The sequence below is a fragment of the Sinocyclocheilus anshuiensis genome, unplaced genomic scaffold, assembly GCF_001515605.1.
Source record: "Sinocyclocheilus anshuiensis isolate Anshui unplaced genomic scaffold, SAMN03320099.WGS_v1.1 scaffold454, whole genome shotgun sequence".
Classification (NCBI taxonomy): domain Eukaryota; kingdom Metazoa; phylum Chordata; class Actinopteri; order Cypriniformes; family Cyprinidae; genus Sinocyclocheilus; species Sinocyclocheilus anshuiensis.
The window spans coordinates 788,025-804,887 of NW_015548217.1; the positions used below are offsets into that span (position 1 = coordinate 788,025).

The 16,863-nt window shown below is 38.6% G+C and overlaps 1 protein-coding gene across 1 annotated transcript; it reads left to right on the forward strand.

Annotated features, from left to right (window-relative positions):
• The first annotated feature begins 8,073 nt into the window (after positions 1–8,073).
• LOC107653975 (somatostatin receptor type 2-like) lies at positions 8,074–11,680 on the forward strand. The gene is made up of 2 exons (XM_016440831.1): positions 8,074–8,491; positions 9,905–11,680. Exon 2 carries the CDS (start codon positions 9,979–9,981, stop codon positions 11,119–11,121), a length of 1,143 nt encoding a protein of 380 aa, XP_016296317.1. The 5' UTR covers positions 8,074–8,491; positions 9,905–9,978; the 3' UTR covers positions 11,122–11,680.
• Positions 11,681–16,863: the final 5,183 nt, after the last annotated feature.

Consider the following 16,863-nt stretch of genomic DNA (forward strand, 5'->3'; position numbering starts at 1 on the left):
TACTTTCTACATATGTGACTTATCATTGTTCATACACATTAAAATTCACAGCTAACGACAAAGTGTTTAATTCTATTTCTTCAAGTAAGAGGAATTAATTATTAAAACATTTATGAATCTCTGAGTACCTCTTTTCAAACGTTTTTAGGGGAAGTTGAAGTTCCTCAAAAGAACAAGTTTTCAGATTAAAGTTTAAGGAGAAACAAACGTGCATTCAATTTGAGCAGTTTCTGCTTCAAATGTAGAAATGTATAACCTCTTGCAGATAAAAAACAAATCTATCATCTACTTTTAGTTTGACTCAGATTTGTTTTTATATTTTGACAGCTTGAAGGCTTGCAACTGAGAAATGCTTAAGAAAATGGTCCACAACACTTCTTTGTCTCACATCTGGCCCACATTTGAAATGTTATAAACGTGTTGTTTTTGCAGCAGTTTTATAGGCAGTCAAGGTGCAATACATGCCTATAACATACCTTTCCTTATTCAGTATTCATGACTAAAGGGGAACTTGGTATAGCATAAAACTTTTCTCATCAAAATAAGGGTACAAACATGTATACATGCATAAATGCATACTCACACTTTTCTTAAAATGACCATTGTTGCCTGTCATCCTGTTAAAAATAAATAAATATGCATACATCTATTAGACAGGACTTGGTGGGAGACAGTATACTTAGAACACTTAAAATGCTTCATTCCCATGTACAAATGTCAAAGACGTGTATCCCATGGCTCCATGACGAATTTGTTTTCATTACGATTGTCAAAATTGTATACCTCTGACATAAAACAGACGCAATCTAAGCTCATCAAATCTTCCACACACACAAAAAAAAACGTAGATATAAAATTAGAAGGTTAGCAATAGCTCTCACGCACATTATGTACCAAAACAATTTTAAATAACATGTCTCAGGAGGTTATGGGATCACGTCCCTCATTACTCTGACCAAAGGGCAGCATCTATATTGTGTCATAAGCATCTAAACAGAAAATTACTAACTCCGAATCAGTATTAAAAATATGAAATACAAATGAAATAACTCGCATGACATAAAAATATAGCAAATATAATACACATATTATGTAAAACTCCTTCTAGAATAAAACAAATTCTAAAATTATGCATATTAGCAACTCTAATTTAAATGCATGTTGACAAATTTAATTTGATTCACAGTCCTGGTTCTGTATTTTTGTGTCATTCCTGTCCAGAAACGTTTCACTTTAACCCTTCCATTATATATCCAGTTGATAGTTCAACATACTCTAGTTAACACTACATTTGACCATTTTTAAACAACAAAACCGCTAGTTCAGCCGTCACTTGTCTGTCACTGATGACCTGGACTGTGTAAAAGGTTTCATTTATCGTTCCCCAACCTTCGGCTTTGCGCCTTAGAAAACATCCTTTTAAACTCCTAGCTTGGCTATTTGACTATAATCATCTATCATCAGTAGTTATCACTGTGCATGCACTGACAAAAGCTCTTAATTGGACCCTTGGGCATCACATGTCCGGTGCAGGCCTATAATGTATAGGTTTGCGACATATCAGGAAAATAATGAATAGTTTAGTTATCCCGAGGCACTTATTCAAGAGCCATATGCAGTTTATTAAAACTACACAAGTAACAAACTGCCTCATTTTGCATTCATCTTCTATTTGGCCTTATTTCTAAACAACAAATTGACAATAAAAAGCTGATGTGACTCAAACCGATTTCTTAACGACTCTCTGACAATCAAACATGTTCTTAAAAAGCTAAGGAAGGATGTAGGCTATTTAGCTTTTATACTTACATACATTGTGAACAATGGAAATGTTAAATTAACGCTCACTCGTTTTAATTGATCCAGTGGCGTTGCGATGCAGTTTTCCGATTAGCCTAGTGTCCAGAGCTTGTTATTTGAAGATTAAACATGTTTCACTTAACAAATAATGTCTCATTAGGTTTACTTATCAGTGAATAAAGTCATGATAGACCCGGCTGCACTGCTTTCAAACTGTTTTTCTATGTAAACAGGCGCGATACGGACATTTTTGGAATAAAATGGCATTAATTGGAATAAAATTTTAACATTTTATGTATCTTAAATAAAAACTACTAATATTCTAATATTTCACATCATTTAAAGTGCACCTATTATGGGTAATGAAAGGTTCATATTTTGGTTTTGGGAGTCCCCAACAACAGGTTGACATGCATGCAAGGTCACAAAACTCTTTCGTTGTCTTATAATATGCATTTATTTTTACCTTATTTGCTCAAAGACTCCCAAACAATTCGTTTAGCGATTCATTTTTCCAAACCCCTCCTTTGCGTGACACTAATCTGTGGGGATTGGTCTCATTTTCATGGCATCTTGCCTGTAATGCCTGAAAAAGCAGTGTTTGTGAGCGCAGTGCTGCTTTGTGTACAGCGTTACCAGGAAAACCACTGTTTTTAATGCTACAAAAGCCTTAAAACGCTACAAAAGCGGCACCTAGTTGCAAAGAATGAATTTGCATTTTCATTCAGACCAACACGAAAAGACCAAGTGGGCGGGCAATATGCAAATGTTTCATGTTGTCGTCAACATGGGATTCGTTTTAAAAACGACTCGTTTCAATGATTCAGTCGACTCTTTCTTTTGAGAGACAATAACTTTATACACGGTGCACTTTCAGATTTAAAACTTTGCAGGATGTTTTTTCATTCACGTAGAGCTGCGTTACACACTGCATGAAAGGCCATTTTCAAAAATCCATAATAGGGGCACTTTAAATAATTCAACAAAATTTACATTTACACATTTCAGATTGATAAATGTTTGCCTGGGATAAGCTAAAACATTCAAATATATAAATGCAATTTGAAAAGTATAAAAAATAAATGACGAAGGCATGGTAAAAAGTTTCCAATACAGTTTTAATGAAACAAAATGAAAAAGTTGAAATCTGTTTTAATAAAAATCAGCAACTGGGACATAAAAGTGCCCAGAGTTAAAGAAACACGGAAATGCTTTGCTTTCTCATCACTAATGCATAATCCTCTCTCTTTCAACCACATGCCGTCCTAACAACCCTGTCAGATCTTCCCATTGCTAATTTGTCAGCTTGAAAACAATGGATTTCCTCTCACTGTTGCCCTTTTCTTGAAACCTGAATTTCATTTAAAACAGCAATGCAAATATCCATTTGGTTAGAGCTTCATAACACTTTGATACCCAAAGTTTGAAAATAAATGGCTCACCATTTCAAACACTTATCAGATATACTGGATACTTTCTGTTTCCATACACATTTCAGTTAAATCGTTCATCATTTTGACTTATTTTACCCTTTATTCAAGCTGCGTCTGTTTATTGTCATTGCCACAGTTTACCTTTCATCAAGGCTTTTCATGACTTATCTGCCATTGACCTTTAACCCCATATATTCTCAGTTTTATGCTCTTGTTGACTAAGTGCTGTCAGAGGTGAAGGCCCACTGGTGTGTTCACCACTTCTCTTCTGTTAGAATTAACAATTTCAGTTCTGTTAAAACGGAAGATACTATAACTAATCTCAGTATTCACGCAGCCTGAATTTCTGTTCAAAATTACTTGACTTGAAACCATTTTCATTCTTTGTCAAGCAATTTTATTTGCATAGCCCTACTGCCTGCAAGTGTCAAAGAGAAGATTGTGGGGTCTATCATACATTTATAAGGCTATAACTTATAAAGTTATGATTTCTGTGTGTGTGTGTGTGTGTGTGTGTGTGTGTGTGCGTGCGAGTGTGTGTGTATGTGTGTGTGTGCGCGTGCATGCGTGTGTGTGTGTGTGCGTGTGTGCACATGTGTGTGTGTGTGTGTGTGTGTGTGTGTGTGTGTGGCTGTTGTTATGCCACTGTACCTTTAAGAAACACACTTCTCTCGTGAATGCGAACTGTCAAAGTGTTTGTCTGTTTGACTAATCAGTCAATCAGCTTCACCCATTCAGATATTTTATTGTGTTCATGATTTACCCTTTTTGCTGTCCTTGATGAGTGATTGTCATACGACTGTTCCTGGATCTGAGTACCCATGCGCAAAGATGGCAGAGTCCAGGGGCCGGTTGCATAAACTGCTTAGACTTGTCTTAAAAAGTTAGTCATCTAATTTGTTTTCTTCAAGACTGGTCATAACTTTTTTTTTTTAATCAGCTACAAAGGTAGACTGGCCCAATTTGAATCAGAAAAGAAACAATGATTAACTAACTGCTATAGTTGGTCAAACTAGTTCTTAAGACACAACATAGTGACTTTGTTCACGCAACTGGCCCCAGGCTGCACAGGGTCCTGTACCAGCCGAGGAACTGTCATTAAGAACGTATGAAGCCTGTTTCCATGCACCACCAAGTAAAAAAGAAAAAGAAAAAAGATTAATGTGATTTTTATCTACAATTCTGACTTTTTTTCTCAGAATTGTGTGATATAAACTCACAATTGCAAGTCACGCTTTGGGAACGCCCCCGGCGAGACCCCATAATGAAGTGTGTGTGAAATCAGTCCAATAGAGAAGCGAGACGTCACGAGCGGAGTGACGTGAGCAACCAGGAAGCATAAAGGCGCATCCGGCAAATGCACATGTTAGCTTCTGCTCTTCAGCGAGCGTGTCTGTGTATGTGTTTCTGTGTATGCAAAAAGCATTCAGTCAGTCAGGAATTACTCTGTATAGAAAGTGAGTTCAAAATGCCTAAGTGTAAAACAAAATCTGTGATGAGCGGACGGCGTTTCAAGTTTCATGGGATAAACCATATTCGTCCCGACTCTTCAGCCCTACAGTATCCAATTACTCTAACATCACGGGGTTTAATGAGAAGGGATATAGGGTGATGCCGGCGGTGGAGCAGACGCTCGCGAGCTATCTATCTCCGTCCTCAGCATCGTCCTTGAAGGCCCTGAAGCTTCCCACCAGGCCAGTAAAACTGACATCCAGCTTGGTTGGGAAAGCTTGTGTGGCGGCAGGTCAGGCCGGTGCGTGTCTGCACACTATGGCGGTGCTGCAAGCATACCAGGCTAACCTGCTAAAAGACCTGGACGATAGGGAGGAAGAGGAATCCGACCGTTATTATGTCCAAGAGGACCTCGGCCAAGCAGTCCTGACAATTCCACCGTCGGGACCCTGAGGGCAGCCGACCCTGGGGAGGAGAGGTACACACCTCAGTATACGGTCCCCGATCCTCCTCAGTGCCCTCAGGGAGCTTCACTAATACCTCGCACCCAGGAAAGCTCGATGAGCGCGCTAGAACAGTCAGGTCGGTCGTTCCCTGCCGGCCAACTGCTTCAGGGCACCGAAGTGGCTCCTCTAGTGACACCAGAGGTGTTTTTTGACAGCGTAGAAGCTTCTGCCAAATGTCTCACAATGGGTCCTGCACACTGTAGACAGAGGTTAGATCCCCCGTCACCGATGAGAGTCAGAGCGAACTCGACCCGGAGTATGGCGGCCTCCAAGGTCTTATCAGTGGGCGTGGCCCTCCAGGATATTTGTGCTGTTGCGGGCTGGTCCTCTCCGCACACATTTGTCCGGTTTTACAGTCTGGACCTGACACCAACCCTGGGGTCCCAAGTTCTCTTGTCTTGATGTGCTCGCCAGACACACATCAGACAGGGACTTGCTCGTATGGCACAGTGAGTATTCTCGTTCCCAAATCGTTCGACGCAGCTCGAGTTCCTGAAGGGGAACGTCTCGAGGTTACGTATGTAACCATGGTTCCCCGAAGGGAACGAGACGCTGCGTCTCCCTGCATCCCTGCAGGCGCTTGCTTCCACAGAAACTAACATGTGCGTTTGCCGGATGCGCCTTTATGCTTCCTGGTTGCTCACGTCACTCCGCTCGTGACGTCTCGCTTCTCTATTGGACTGATTTCACACACGCTTCATTACGGGGTCTCGCCGGGGGCGATCCCAAAGCGTTCGACGCAGTGCCTCGTTTCCTTCGGGGAACCATGGTTACATACGTAACCTCGAGACGTTATTTTCTATCTGTGCATCTACCTTTGAACAAATGCAGGTTTGCCATTCTAACCTATTTAAGATATTTTTTTTGGTTGAAAGGCAACTGTACAGACCCAAAATCAATATATTTCTTGGGTATATGTGGTTATGTTGTTTTTTTACCACCCTGAGAAGGTGAAAATGGAGCTGTTCCTCACTATTTTCAGTACTGAAAAAAGACATTCTCAGACACAGATGGTACAAATGAGCTATTCATTTTTTTTTCAGTGTATCTGAAAAAACTTTGTCAAACACAAACTGTAAAATAAGGTCTCATTTCTACCTTCTCTCAAGTTATATGAAATACTATTTAACCTAGCTTTATAATCAAATGTGGGTCAAACTGACATCAAAATCGTAATAAAATGATGTGTGTACATTTCAAAACACATCAGTGTATCCTCACTTTACATGCATGTTCATGGCCCTAAACGAGAAAAAGTCACAAAATTTCTCGAAGAAAAAAATATGATAGGTAGTATTTTTTAATATGCATTGCAGATAGAAATGATAGCTCACTTTTACCATCTGTGTCTGAGAAAGTCTCTGTCAGTACTGAAAATAGCGAGGAAAAGCTATTTTTTTTTCTCTTTCCAGTGTAGTAAAACACCAACATAACAACATATACCCAAGAAATATATTTAATTTGGGTCTGTACAGTTGCCTTGGAACAAAACAAACGTGGGTCAAATTGACCCGCGAACATCAAAATCATCAGGAAATTATTTGTGCACACTTTAAAACACATCAGTGTATCCTCACTTTGCATGCATGTTCATGGCCCTAACTGAGAAAAAGTCACAAAATGTCTAGAATAAAATCACAGGTTAACTAGTATTTCCGATATAGCTCAAAAATCGAAATGGGTCAAATTGACCCGGAACATAATACAAGGTTTAAATATTTCCACACATGCTAGCATAACTACATTTACAGTATTTACTAGTTACCATATCAACACTATATAGAGAAAAAAAAGTGCGCAAATTCAAAAATCTTTTGAAGATTTCGCTGAACATTTATTTTACCATAGTACAATTATATTTCTGGCTTAAGTCAATTTTTCATCTCAGTTTTTATTATTCATTTAAAATGAGACAAACCTGCTATTATTTTAATCTCCGATCTGTTCATTTGCTTTTTTAATGCTTCGATAACTAGCAGAAGACACTAAACAGTTTTAATGCAGATGGATGCAACTTGTAACACTGCGTTACAATGTGCCCCGTTATTATTAAACAATGCTGTAGCTAAGCGATGTAATTTACACTATTTACTTTAATGAATTTTTATGAGAAACTTCGAGAAGCAGGTGAATAAAGACTGACAGTCGATGCTTAATGTTCAGAAATTATTATTTCAAATTTTTTTTAAAGCATTTTGGCTTGTTTATGTGGGCCGTCCCAAGCATGGTTGCAATGTGTTCATTGTCAAACTCCAAAATCAGAATATTTTTAATTCTTAAAAAACGCCATTATTTTATTTGAAATAAATAATTATTTAATTTTATTGACAAAATATTTTAGTTTGTCTTGTAATGCTTTTTTTTTTTTTTTCATTATATCATATAACATTTTAAGCTGTCATATGGTCATGTTACAAGTTACAACGCGCCCCTCAGATGTTACAATGTAGCTACATTCACAACAGTGTATATCAACCTCTTTAATCTCAGAGAATTTTATATTGACAAAATATTTTAGTTTGTCTTGTAATGCTTTTTTTTTTTTCATTAGATCATATAACATTTTAAGCTGTCATATGGTCATGTTACAAGTTACAACGCGCCCCTCAGATGTTACAATGTAGCTACATTCACAACAGTGTATATCAACCTCTTTAATCTCAGAGAATAGGGAAGATACGAGTTCTCATGATATGACTCATTTAACGTTTCTGAATCTATTCCCTCATGCATTTATGTTACCCAATTCTAATTTTAAGCATATTCATATAAATAATTATGTTGACCCCTGCCATATTTCCGCATCCTTGTCGAGACCACACAGCAGAAACAACTGAATATAGCCTTCTACGTGGTTCAGATGAACGCGTCCTGCGCGCGGAGCGGGATATATCAAGCAGCGCGTGAAGCGCAAGGATCTCACTGACAGCTTTCATCTCTGACTGAAAATACCAAAGGAATTCGACCGCTGCCCCCGAAATCTCGCTTTCATGACTCGAATCTTATTTTTTTGTAAAGTTTAAGTGCGTCATACGCCTCTTAACAAATGTTTTAGTTTATTTTCTACAGAAATAACGATCGTTTGTTATCTGAGGCGAACTGACGCACGCGCGAGTTTATCAGGAGGCGTCAAATGCGAGCGTCGTTTATTCTCGAGGCGTCAAATGCGAGCGTCGTATAGTTGGATTTCGCACTTGAGCGCACAGTTTTGCGGTACTATTATATTATGGTGATCCGTGGAAGCATGTGAAGCTGTCATATTCCAGGAATGGATCTCCAAAAGGTGCCCAAAAACTACAGGTAAATAATTAGAATGAAACACATCAGTGCAGTGTTTAAAATTGTTGCAGCATACTAATTGACATGGCGTGTAGTTGTGAGCATATTATTTAAGATGTAACTTTTTTATTTGAAAATGAAAAGCATACGCTATAATTATGCAAATTATTAATAGCCGTTTTAGGTAAAACAATCTAGTCAGGTGGCTGTGTAACTAATTTTGTGTCCTGTTTTCTATAATAATCCATTATTTGATCATTTATGTCGAGTAGCTACTGACTGAAAAGCGCAGGATATATTCAATATACAAAGAGAAAGACAGAGTGGGATGTTTAATTATCTTTTTAATTGCTTGATTAAATACATTTAAGCTGGACTGATCAATTGAGAGTCTTTTTAAGCGTATAGGAAACTCTAGGGTTTGATTTGATCCCAGCTGGGTTTCTGTAGAGCTGTTCTTTCTCAGTTTAAGATGCTGTGTGGGATGGAGACAGACACGATTTGGATGCAATCTAAACGGCAGAACAACACTGCAGTACTTTTATATTAATTCATTCATATAAAGACAAGAGCGTTGGATGAGCTGTAAGCCTACAGCAAAATTAGGTGCACATCGTTTGTTAGATGATCTCTGCGAGATCAAATAGTTGTGCTGTTTGCTCAATAAAGATCAATTAAACCAATATTTGCTAGGGCAAAAGTCAATGAGCTGTAGAAACCAGACAGACAAGGTAAAGTCCTTGTTTATTCAAAGTTGCAAGTAAAACACATGACTTTGGATTCATAATCAGTTTTGATAAAAGGGCTGTTTATGTTTAATCACTTCATGCATTCCATTTTCACTTGGCCATATAAATGTCAAATTGCTTTTATTTGTATGTGCTTATCTTAGTCTGCTGTTCTCTCGCAATGCAAACGCATCAGAAAAATTCACATTTTCTGTTGAATGCTCCATATAGCAGTTATTGGTTGAGATTCGTGATTGCTCTATCCATGTGTCTTATCCATGATTGCTGTGGGTTGTGGGACTCCCAAAATTTTGTGTGCTGACGTAAACCCATTTGGGGCAGGTTAACAACCATTTACACTTGTATTTGTCTCAAATGCATGAACTGTCCAAGTGAAAACACTCATATAAATTCTAAGACTATACATTACATAACGTTTAAAATGTAAATTTGTAAAATTTTGTGGCGTGCATTAAACTGTCATATTAACACTGAGTCTGAATTCAGTTAGTTCATTCTAAAGTGGAAATCAGGGCTACATTCTACCATTAATACACCCAAAACAAGTCTACAATTATTATGTATAAACATCTTTGATTAGGTTTTACTTCCACCAAGACAAAAAAGGCAGATGTAGATGTGACGTTTTCAAAATGACAAGCTTGGTTGTTAACTCATATTTCCTTGTTTTTATCAATGCACACAGGTTTCGCATTAAACTGCAGACTCTATCTTCATAAGCCTTTTCCCGGTGAATAAACACTACAGAACACTGCCAAAATGGACACGAAATGGACGTTTATGCACAATTCCAACATGTCCCTCCCTGACCGCCTGCTCAATGATAGTTTCTTCCCCGGGAACGAGTCTGACTTTGGCCTGGAGATTTACCCTCACAATAGCACCCACCCTGGCTTCGACCAAACCAGCTCGGCAGTCATCACGTTTGTGTACTTCGTCGTCTGCGCGGTGGGGCTCTGTGGGAACGCCCTGGTCATTTACGTCATCCTGCGCTACGCCAAGATGAAGACCGTCACGAACATCTACATTCTGAACCTGGCCGTGGCGGATGTCCTGTGCATGCTGAGCTTGCCTTTCATCGCCATTCAGCTCTCGCTGCTCCACTGGCCCTTTGGATCGGCGATATGCCGCGTCGTCCTAACCGTGGACTCCATGAACCAGTTCACCAGCATCTTCTTTCTGACGGTCATGAGCTTCGATCGATACTTGGCCGTGGTGCATCCGATCAAATCCACCAAATGGCGAAAGCCGCGCATGGCCAAAACCATCAGTCTGGCCATGTGGGGCGTCTCTCTGCTGGTTAACCTGCCAATTATGATCTACAGCGGTGTGAACACTAAAAGGAACGAGGCCCGGACTTGTACCATGTTGTGGCCGGAGCCACAGAACACCTACTACACCGCTTTCATCTTCTACACCTTCTTCTTGGGGTTTTTCTTACCACTGATAGTCATCTCCATGTGCTACCTGCTGATCGTCATAAAGGTGAAATCCTCCGGCATGCGAGTCGGCTCCACCAAACGAAAGCGCTCTGAGCGGAAAGTCACCCGTATGGTGTCTATCGTAGTAGTTGTGTTCATCTTATGCTGGTTACCTTTCTACGTATTCAACGTGACCTCTGTGACCGGAACCGTTCCCACCACAACTGTGCTGAAGAGCACCTTTGACTTCGTGGTGGTGCTGGGTTATGCCAACAGCTGCGCCAACCCCATCCTCTACGCCTTCTTGTCGGACAACTTCAAGAAGAGCTTCCAAAACGTCCTGTGTCTTAAAAGAGTCGGCGGCTTGGATGAGATCGAGCGCAGCGACAGTCGACAGGACAGGACTCGAATGGTTAACGACGTCATGACGGAAACGCATAACGCTGCGCTGCTCAACGGAGACCTTCAAACCAGCATCTGAGGAGATAAAAGTCTGCTGAGATTAGATGTTACATGAAAGTGGTCCACTGAAAGTCTCAGATTACATGCGCTGGGAGAGATTTAGTATTTAAGAACAACAATAAATACCTAAACGCAACCCAAACCACATTTTTTGGGTGAGCTCGATCTGACTGATCTGATGTATTTAAGCGATGAGCAAACGAATGTCATTTACTTTAAATAACTCTCGTTGCTTTGTTCGGTGTTACTGTCTGAAGAAATTCTAAAGCTGTTGTGTTATTATGAGTGTATGTTCAGTGCCAAAATTGTCTTTAAAGTTCAAAGACAAGTCATGGCCTTCACTGGATAAACATGATTTCATTCTGTTTGTGGAAACGGCTTGTTAGATGCTTCTTATTATTCAAGGCTTTTTGTGACGATGAATACAAGACGAGTACTCGACAAGGCCACATCGCTGAATAGAAAAGGTCTCCGAAATCTAAACAAAGATGTACATTTCTGTGGCATATTTATTTGTTGTTATACTTAGAATATCTTGTTTACATATATTGTAATATTTCGCCTGTTTGGTATTATTTTGGTAGAGGAAATGTACATAACGTTTCCAAAAAGTGTAGGCAGCAGCATTTAAGATACCTCCTTCTTAGGCAAATTTCTAAGGCGGTATTTATACAGTATCCTTTACGAAAAAGGCAATCCTAAAATGCACGGTGAAAAAAATTCAAATGAAAACAGACTACTTTATCCATATTTTGTGTGTTATGTGTTTTTATGCTTATTAGAGGATTGTTGTTACCAGTGTATATACAGTATGTAATGCTATCTCACAACCAATTCGAACGAATGGCTAATTCGCACGAATTCATACGACCTCACTCGTACGATTTGTCTAGACCCTAGGTTTAGGAGCGGGGTTAGGGCTAGGTCATTCGTACGAATTCATATGAATTGGGGAACTCATAAAATATGTACGAATTATCTTGAGAGCAGATTGGAATTCTATAGGAATCAGGAGTTAAATGCACACTAGGTTTTGAATCAGAGCTGCAGTCTAATCTTTAGTGTAGTTTAGAGCTTAATCGTTATCTGACCTGGAGAAAGTTTCATTGTATTGTGTTGTAATTGTGCATATGAAGTATGAAGTAACCATATGGCCATTGGCTATACTAAATTAACATTCATCAGCTGGCAAATGAGATGCAAAGAAATCCTCGTTCCTGCTTTAATGCAAACAACCTTGCTCACTCACCTCAGTCATAGCAATGAGGGTCAAGGGGCAGTGAGACGGACAAGGATGACAGAGGGCATGCAGGTCACTCGTCGTTATTCTGAGAAAAGTATTCAAACAAGTGCATAATTGTGCAGTCGTTCTGGTCAAAAATATTATAAAACATAAGATCCATCATTGTGATGAATGCATCCCGTCACACATGGACTGTTCTGTAGTGACGACGAATAGCATCAGCAGCCGCGCTTTACATTGGCATTGCACTTTTAAAACAATTATTTATTCTAGCAAGGCTGATAAAAGGACGCTGCAAGTGCCTTAAAGAATCACAGAATGAGAGACGCAGAAACCGTGTGCATTCATTCACAGAGCTTTAACAATAAACCCTCCACCTGAATGTACAATCAATTGATTTACTATTATATGCTTGTAAATAAAACGCTAATTGAAAGCTGCTGTCGCTCACAGAGCTGTATAATGTGTATATATTGAGCTGGCATTAACAGAACGTATTCAGCTCTTGCCCGTTTGAGGGGTTTAGATCATTGTAACATTTGCGAAGGGCTAAAACCGAACTTGTTTACTTTAGTCTGTCTGATTTCTAAGGGCCAGGATCAGATCTGTTATGCTGCAAGTGTTGAAAAGTGAATGAGTTCACGTTTAGAAGTGTAAACAGTTTTGGAAACAAACATATTTTGAAACCTGGGGAAGTATTGATGACGGCAAAGTGGTTATCGCAGTATTCGTCAAGGACTTTGAGTTCAGTTCAATGTGCCTTTGACCGTCAGGCAGAATAGGCTGTGTGTTAGTGTGTCATGCTCTAGTGTTGTATCTTATGTCAGGTTGCTATAGAGTCCCTTGTCTGATGGTGTGGGTACAATGTAGCATTTCCTTTATATTAATAACACATTTCAAAGATGTCCATTATTCATCATACCAAATGTCTGCTTTATTAAAAGAATAGTTCACCCAAAAATGAATATTTCCAAGATGTAGATGAGTTTGTTTCTTCATCAGATTTGGAGAAATGTAGCATTGCATCAGTGTCTCAGCAATGGATGCTCTGCAGTGAATGGGTGCCGTCAGAATGAGAGTCCAAACAGCTGATAAAAACATCACAATAATCCACAAGTAATCCACTCCACTCCAGTCCATCAGTTAACATCTGGAGAAGACAAAAGCTGAAACAAATCCAGCATTAAGATGTTTTTAACTAAAATACGAGTCCATAATCCATAATAACGCTTCCTCCAGTGAAAAATTGCATCTTCTGTTGTCTCTCACATCAAAATCCAGCCACATATTTGTTTAGAGCTGTTTAAACGCTGCTTGATCTGTGCAGATTTCTCTCCTGATTCACACCACTTTTTCACTGGAGGAAGCGTTATTATGGATTATGGACTCGTATTTTAGTAAAAAGTGTCTTGATGGATTTGTTTCTTACAAACATGCAGCTTTTGTCTTCTCCAGATGTTAACTGATGGACTGGAGTGCTGTGGATTACTTGTGGATTATTGTGATGTTTTTATCAGCTTTTTGGACTCTCATTCTGACGGCACCCATTCACTGCAGAGCATCCGTTGGTGAGCGAGTGCTACATTTGTCCAAATCTGATGAAGAAACAAACTCCTCTACATCTCGGATGACTTGAGGGTGAGCACATTTTCATTTTGTGTGGATGAAGCATTCCGTTAAGTCTTGAAGAATGACTCATTCCTCACCTTCTTCAATAGTTGCTTGAATGAAGGCTGTGTATTGTGTGCTGCTTCTCTCTTATAGCGTGTGTGAGTGTCATCATAAGGATGTAGCATAGCTCAATGTCAGGCTGTGCTGAGATGTGCCTGTTATTCCTCTTGTTGCTAAGCTGCCACAGCTCAATTTTTGCCCAGTTATTTATTGTAAAGATCCAATTTATTACAGCCCACCCAAGCAGAATAATCCTCAGGTCTAATTAAATAATTCCTCAAACTCTCTTATTGTCAGGCCATCTGTGGAGAAAGCGCGATTGCGATTTAATTAAATTGTACAAAGGTGCAAACCCACTTTTACTGCTTCTTTCTTTAAGGTCTCATTGTTAACATGACTTAATGCATTATCTAACATAGCCTAGTGATTTATTTATTAATATGGGTTAATGCATTCATAGAAAGAGTTATTTGTGTTTGTGTTAGTTCACAGTGCAGTAACTAATGCTAACACAACTTTTTAATTAAAAAGTTAACGCATTTAACATAAGAATTTCTTTAAAACTTCAAAACAAATGACCAAACTGTAATATTATTTCATTTGTGAGGTGCAACTAAGTGATAATTAATACAATGAAGTTAATATATGTATGCATTTGTGATTAAAAGTGTCTGGTAATGACTTTCAGTGGGAAATGATCATTTAAAATAATCCCCGGTGTAGTCATATTACTGAGAAATCTGAGAGTCAGATTTACCCTTCAGCACAACTGACTAACTCTAATGACACATAAGAAAATCTTGACATATTAAGATGCATGACAAAGCAAGCTCCCCTCCACCTTTTTTTTTTTTGCAATCAAATTGTTGCAAAATGTCTCCCTCTGTTGTCCAGTTTGGGTTTTGTTTTCTATTTAAAAAGTGAAGGACTGTGGACTTGTGTTCAGGCTTTGGCTTGTATATGGATTATGCATCATGTTCATGACCTGTAATTATTGACAATTGTTGAGAAATGTGATCAAGTATCCGCCAACCTTGTCGCCTCCAGTGTTGTTATTGACAAAAAAAATAAAATGCATTACATTCATTTACCAAACAAATAAAGGCTAATGTGTGAACAATTCTCAGTTTGATTTGTGTGCAGTAAAAATGAAATTAAGCTCAGTACACTTACAACCCACATGAATGTAATGCAAATTGTGTTCAGTTTACGCTAATATTAATATATTTGATCAAATTGTGAAATATTGGTATAAATTCTAGTAGCTGTTTTCTATGTGAATCTATTGTAAAAAAATACGTGTTGCTGTGATGCGCAGCTGTATTTCCAGCATCATTACTCCAGTCTTCAGTGTCACATGATCTTCAGAAATCATTCTAATATTCTGCTTTGCTGCTCAAGAATCATTTCTGATTATTATCAGTTGAAAACAGCTATATGTTTGTGGAAACCGTGACAAAATGTATTTTTCAGGATTCACAGATCAACAGAAAGTTCAAAAGAACCGCATTTATTTAAAATAGAAGTCATTTGTTACATTATAAATGTCTTTACTGTCACCTTTGATCAATTTCATCCACCCTTGATGAATAAAAAATTATTATTTTTTAAATGACTGATCCAACATTTTTGAACGGTAGCATATATAGGCTATATATAGGCTACATAAATATACATATTTTTAAGATCAGTTTAAGTTCATTGCAAAATATAATCAACAATAAATACGTTTAACATCAAATAAAATCCCACTGTGCCTCCTAACGAAATCATAACTCTTCCAGCGCGTGCGTTTCTCTTTGACTGACACACAATGAAACCAAGGCATTAATTAATGCAGTGTTTACTCAAAACGAGGCTTTTGCTGTCATTTGGAGTCGACAGGTGTGGATATGGCCTGAGCTCTTCCTGCAGTGAGACACCATCTGTCTCTGAGGTTCAGCTTCACTGCTCCGACTGCACCGTCATGCTCAGACCTTCCTGCTGCCATCAGAATAGCTCTTCTGCAGGTTTCTGTAGGTTGTCTACTTGAGGTCTATTTAAAAGAAGTGCAGGTGCAAGGATGTGCTCAAATGAGTGTGTGATCAGTTTCGCCTTCAACGCAGCACCGTGTTGATTTCGCAAACATCAGGGAGTTCATCTTTTGTTTCAAAACTTGAGCGGTGTGTCCCCCGAGGATAATGCATCTTCATTTTAAACCTGAATCATCTTTATATGAATAATTGCTCTCCCTCTGAGCTCGTCTAGTCATTTAGTTCACGTTATAGCATGAGAGCGTTCAGCTGGAAGATCATTTGTTTTAATGCGTCTTTAAAATGTTGTTTTATGTGCGCCTACAAGAAACTGCTTGATGCATCGCAATTACCTGAAACAAGAACTTGAACTAGCTTCTGTTTGGCATTTGTCAGTTTCCAGTCCAAACTTAGTCAAAAAGCCCCTGCAATGATGCTCTGAAACAAACAATATTACTATTCAAAATATTACTATTATTAAATAATATGGTATTAAAATATTGTAAAATGTAAAATAAAAATAAGAAATTATTAAAAAATAACATGGAATTAAAATATTAGTCAACATGTATTGAAAAATATGTATTGAACCATATTGAATATTGAAAAAAAAAAATTATTTCTTTCAAAATAATATGACTAAAATATTATTCAGCAATCTCTCTACATACACACACACACAAACACTCTCTCACACACACACACACACACTCTCACACACACTCACGCACACACACGCACTCACACGCACACTCTCACACACACACACACACACACCCACACACACACACACACTCACACACGCACACACACACACTCACGCACACACACGCAC

Coding starts and splice junctions, on each gene's coding strand:
- LOC107653975 (XM_016440831.1), top strand. CDS start 9,979: ATGGACACGAAATGGACGTTTATGCACAATTCCAACATGTCCCTCCCT.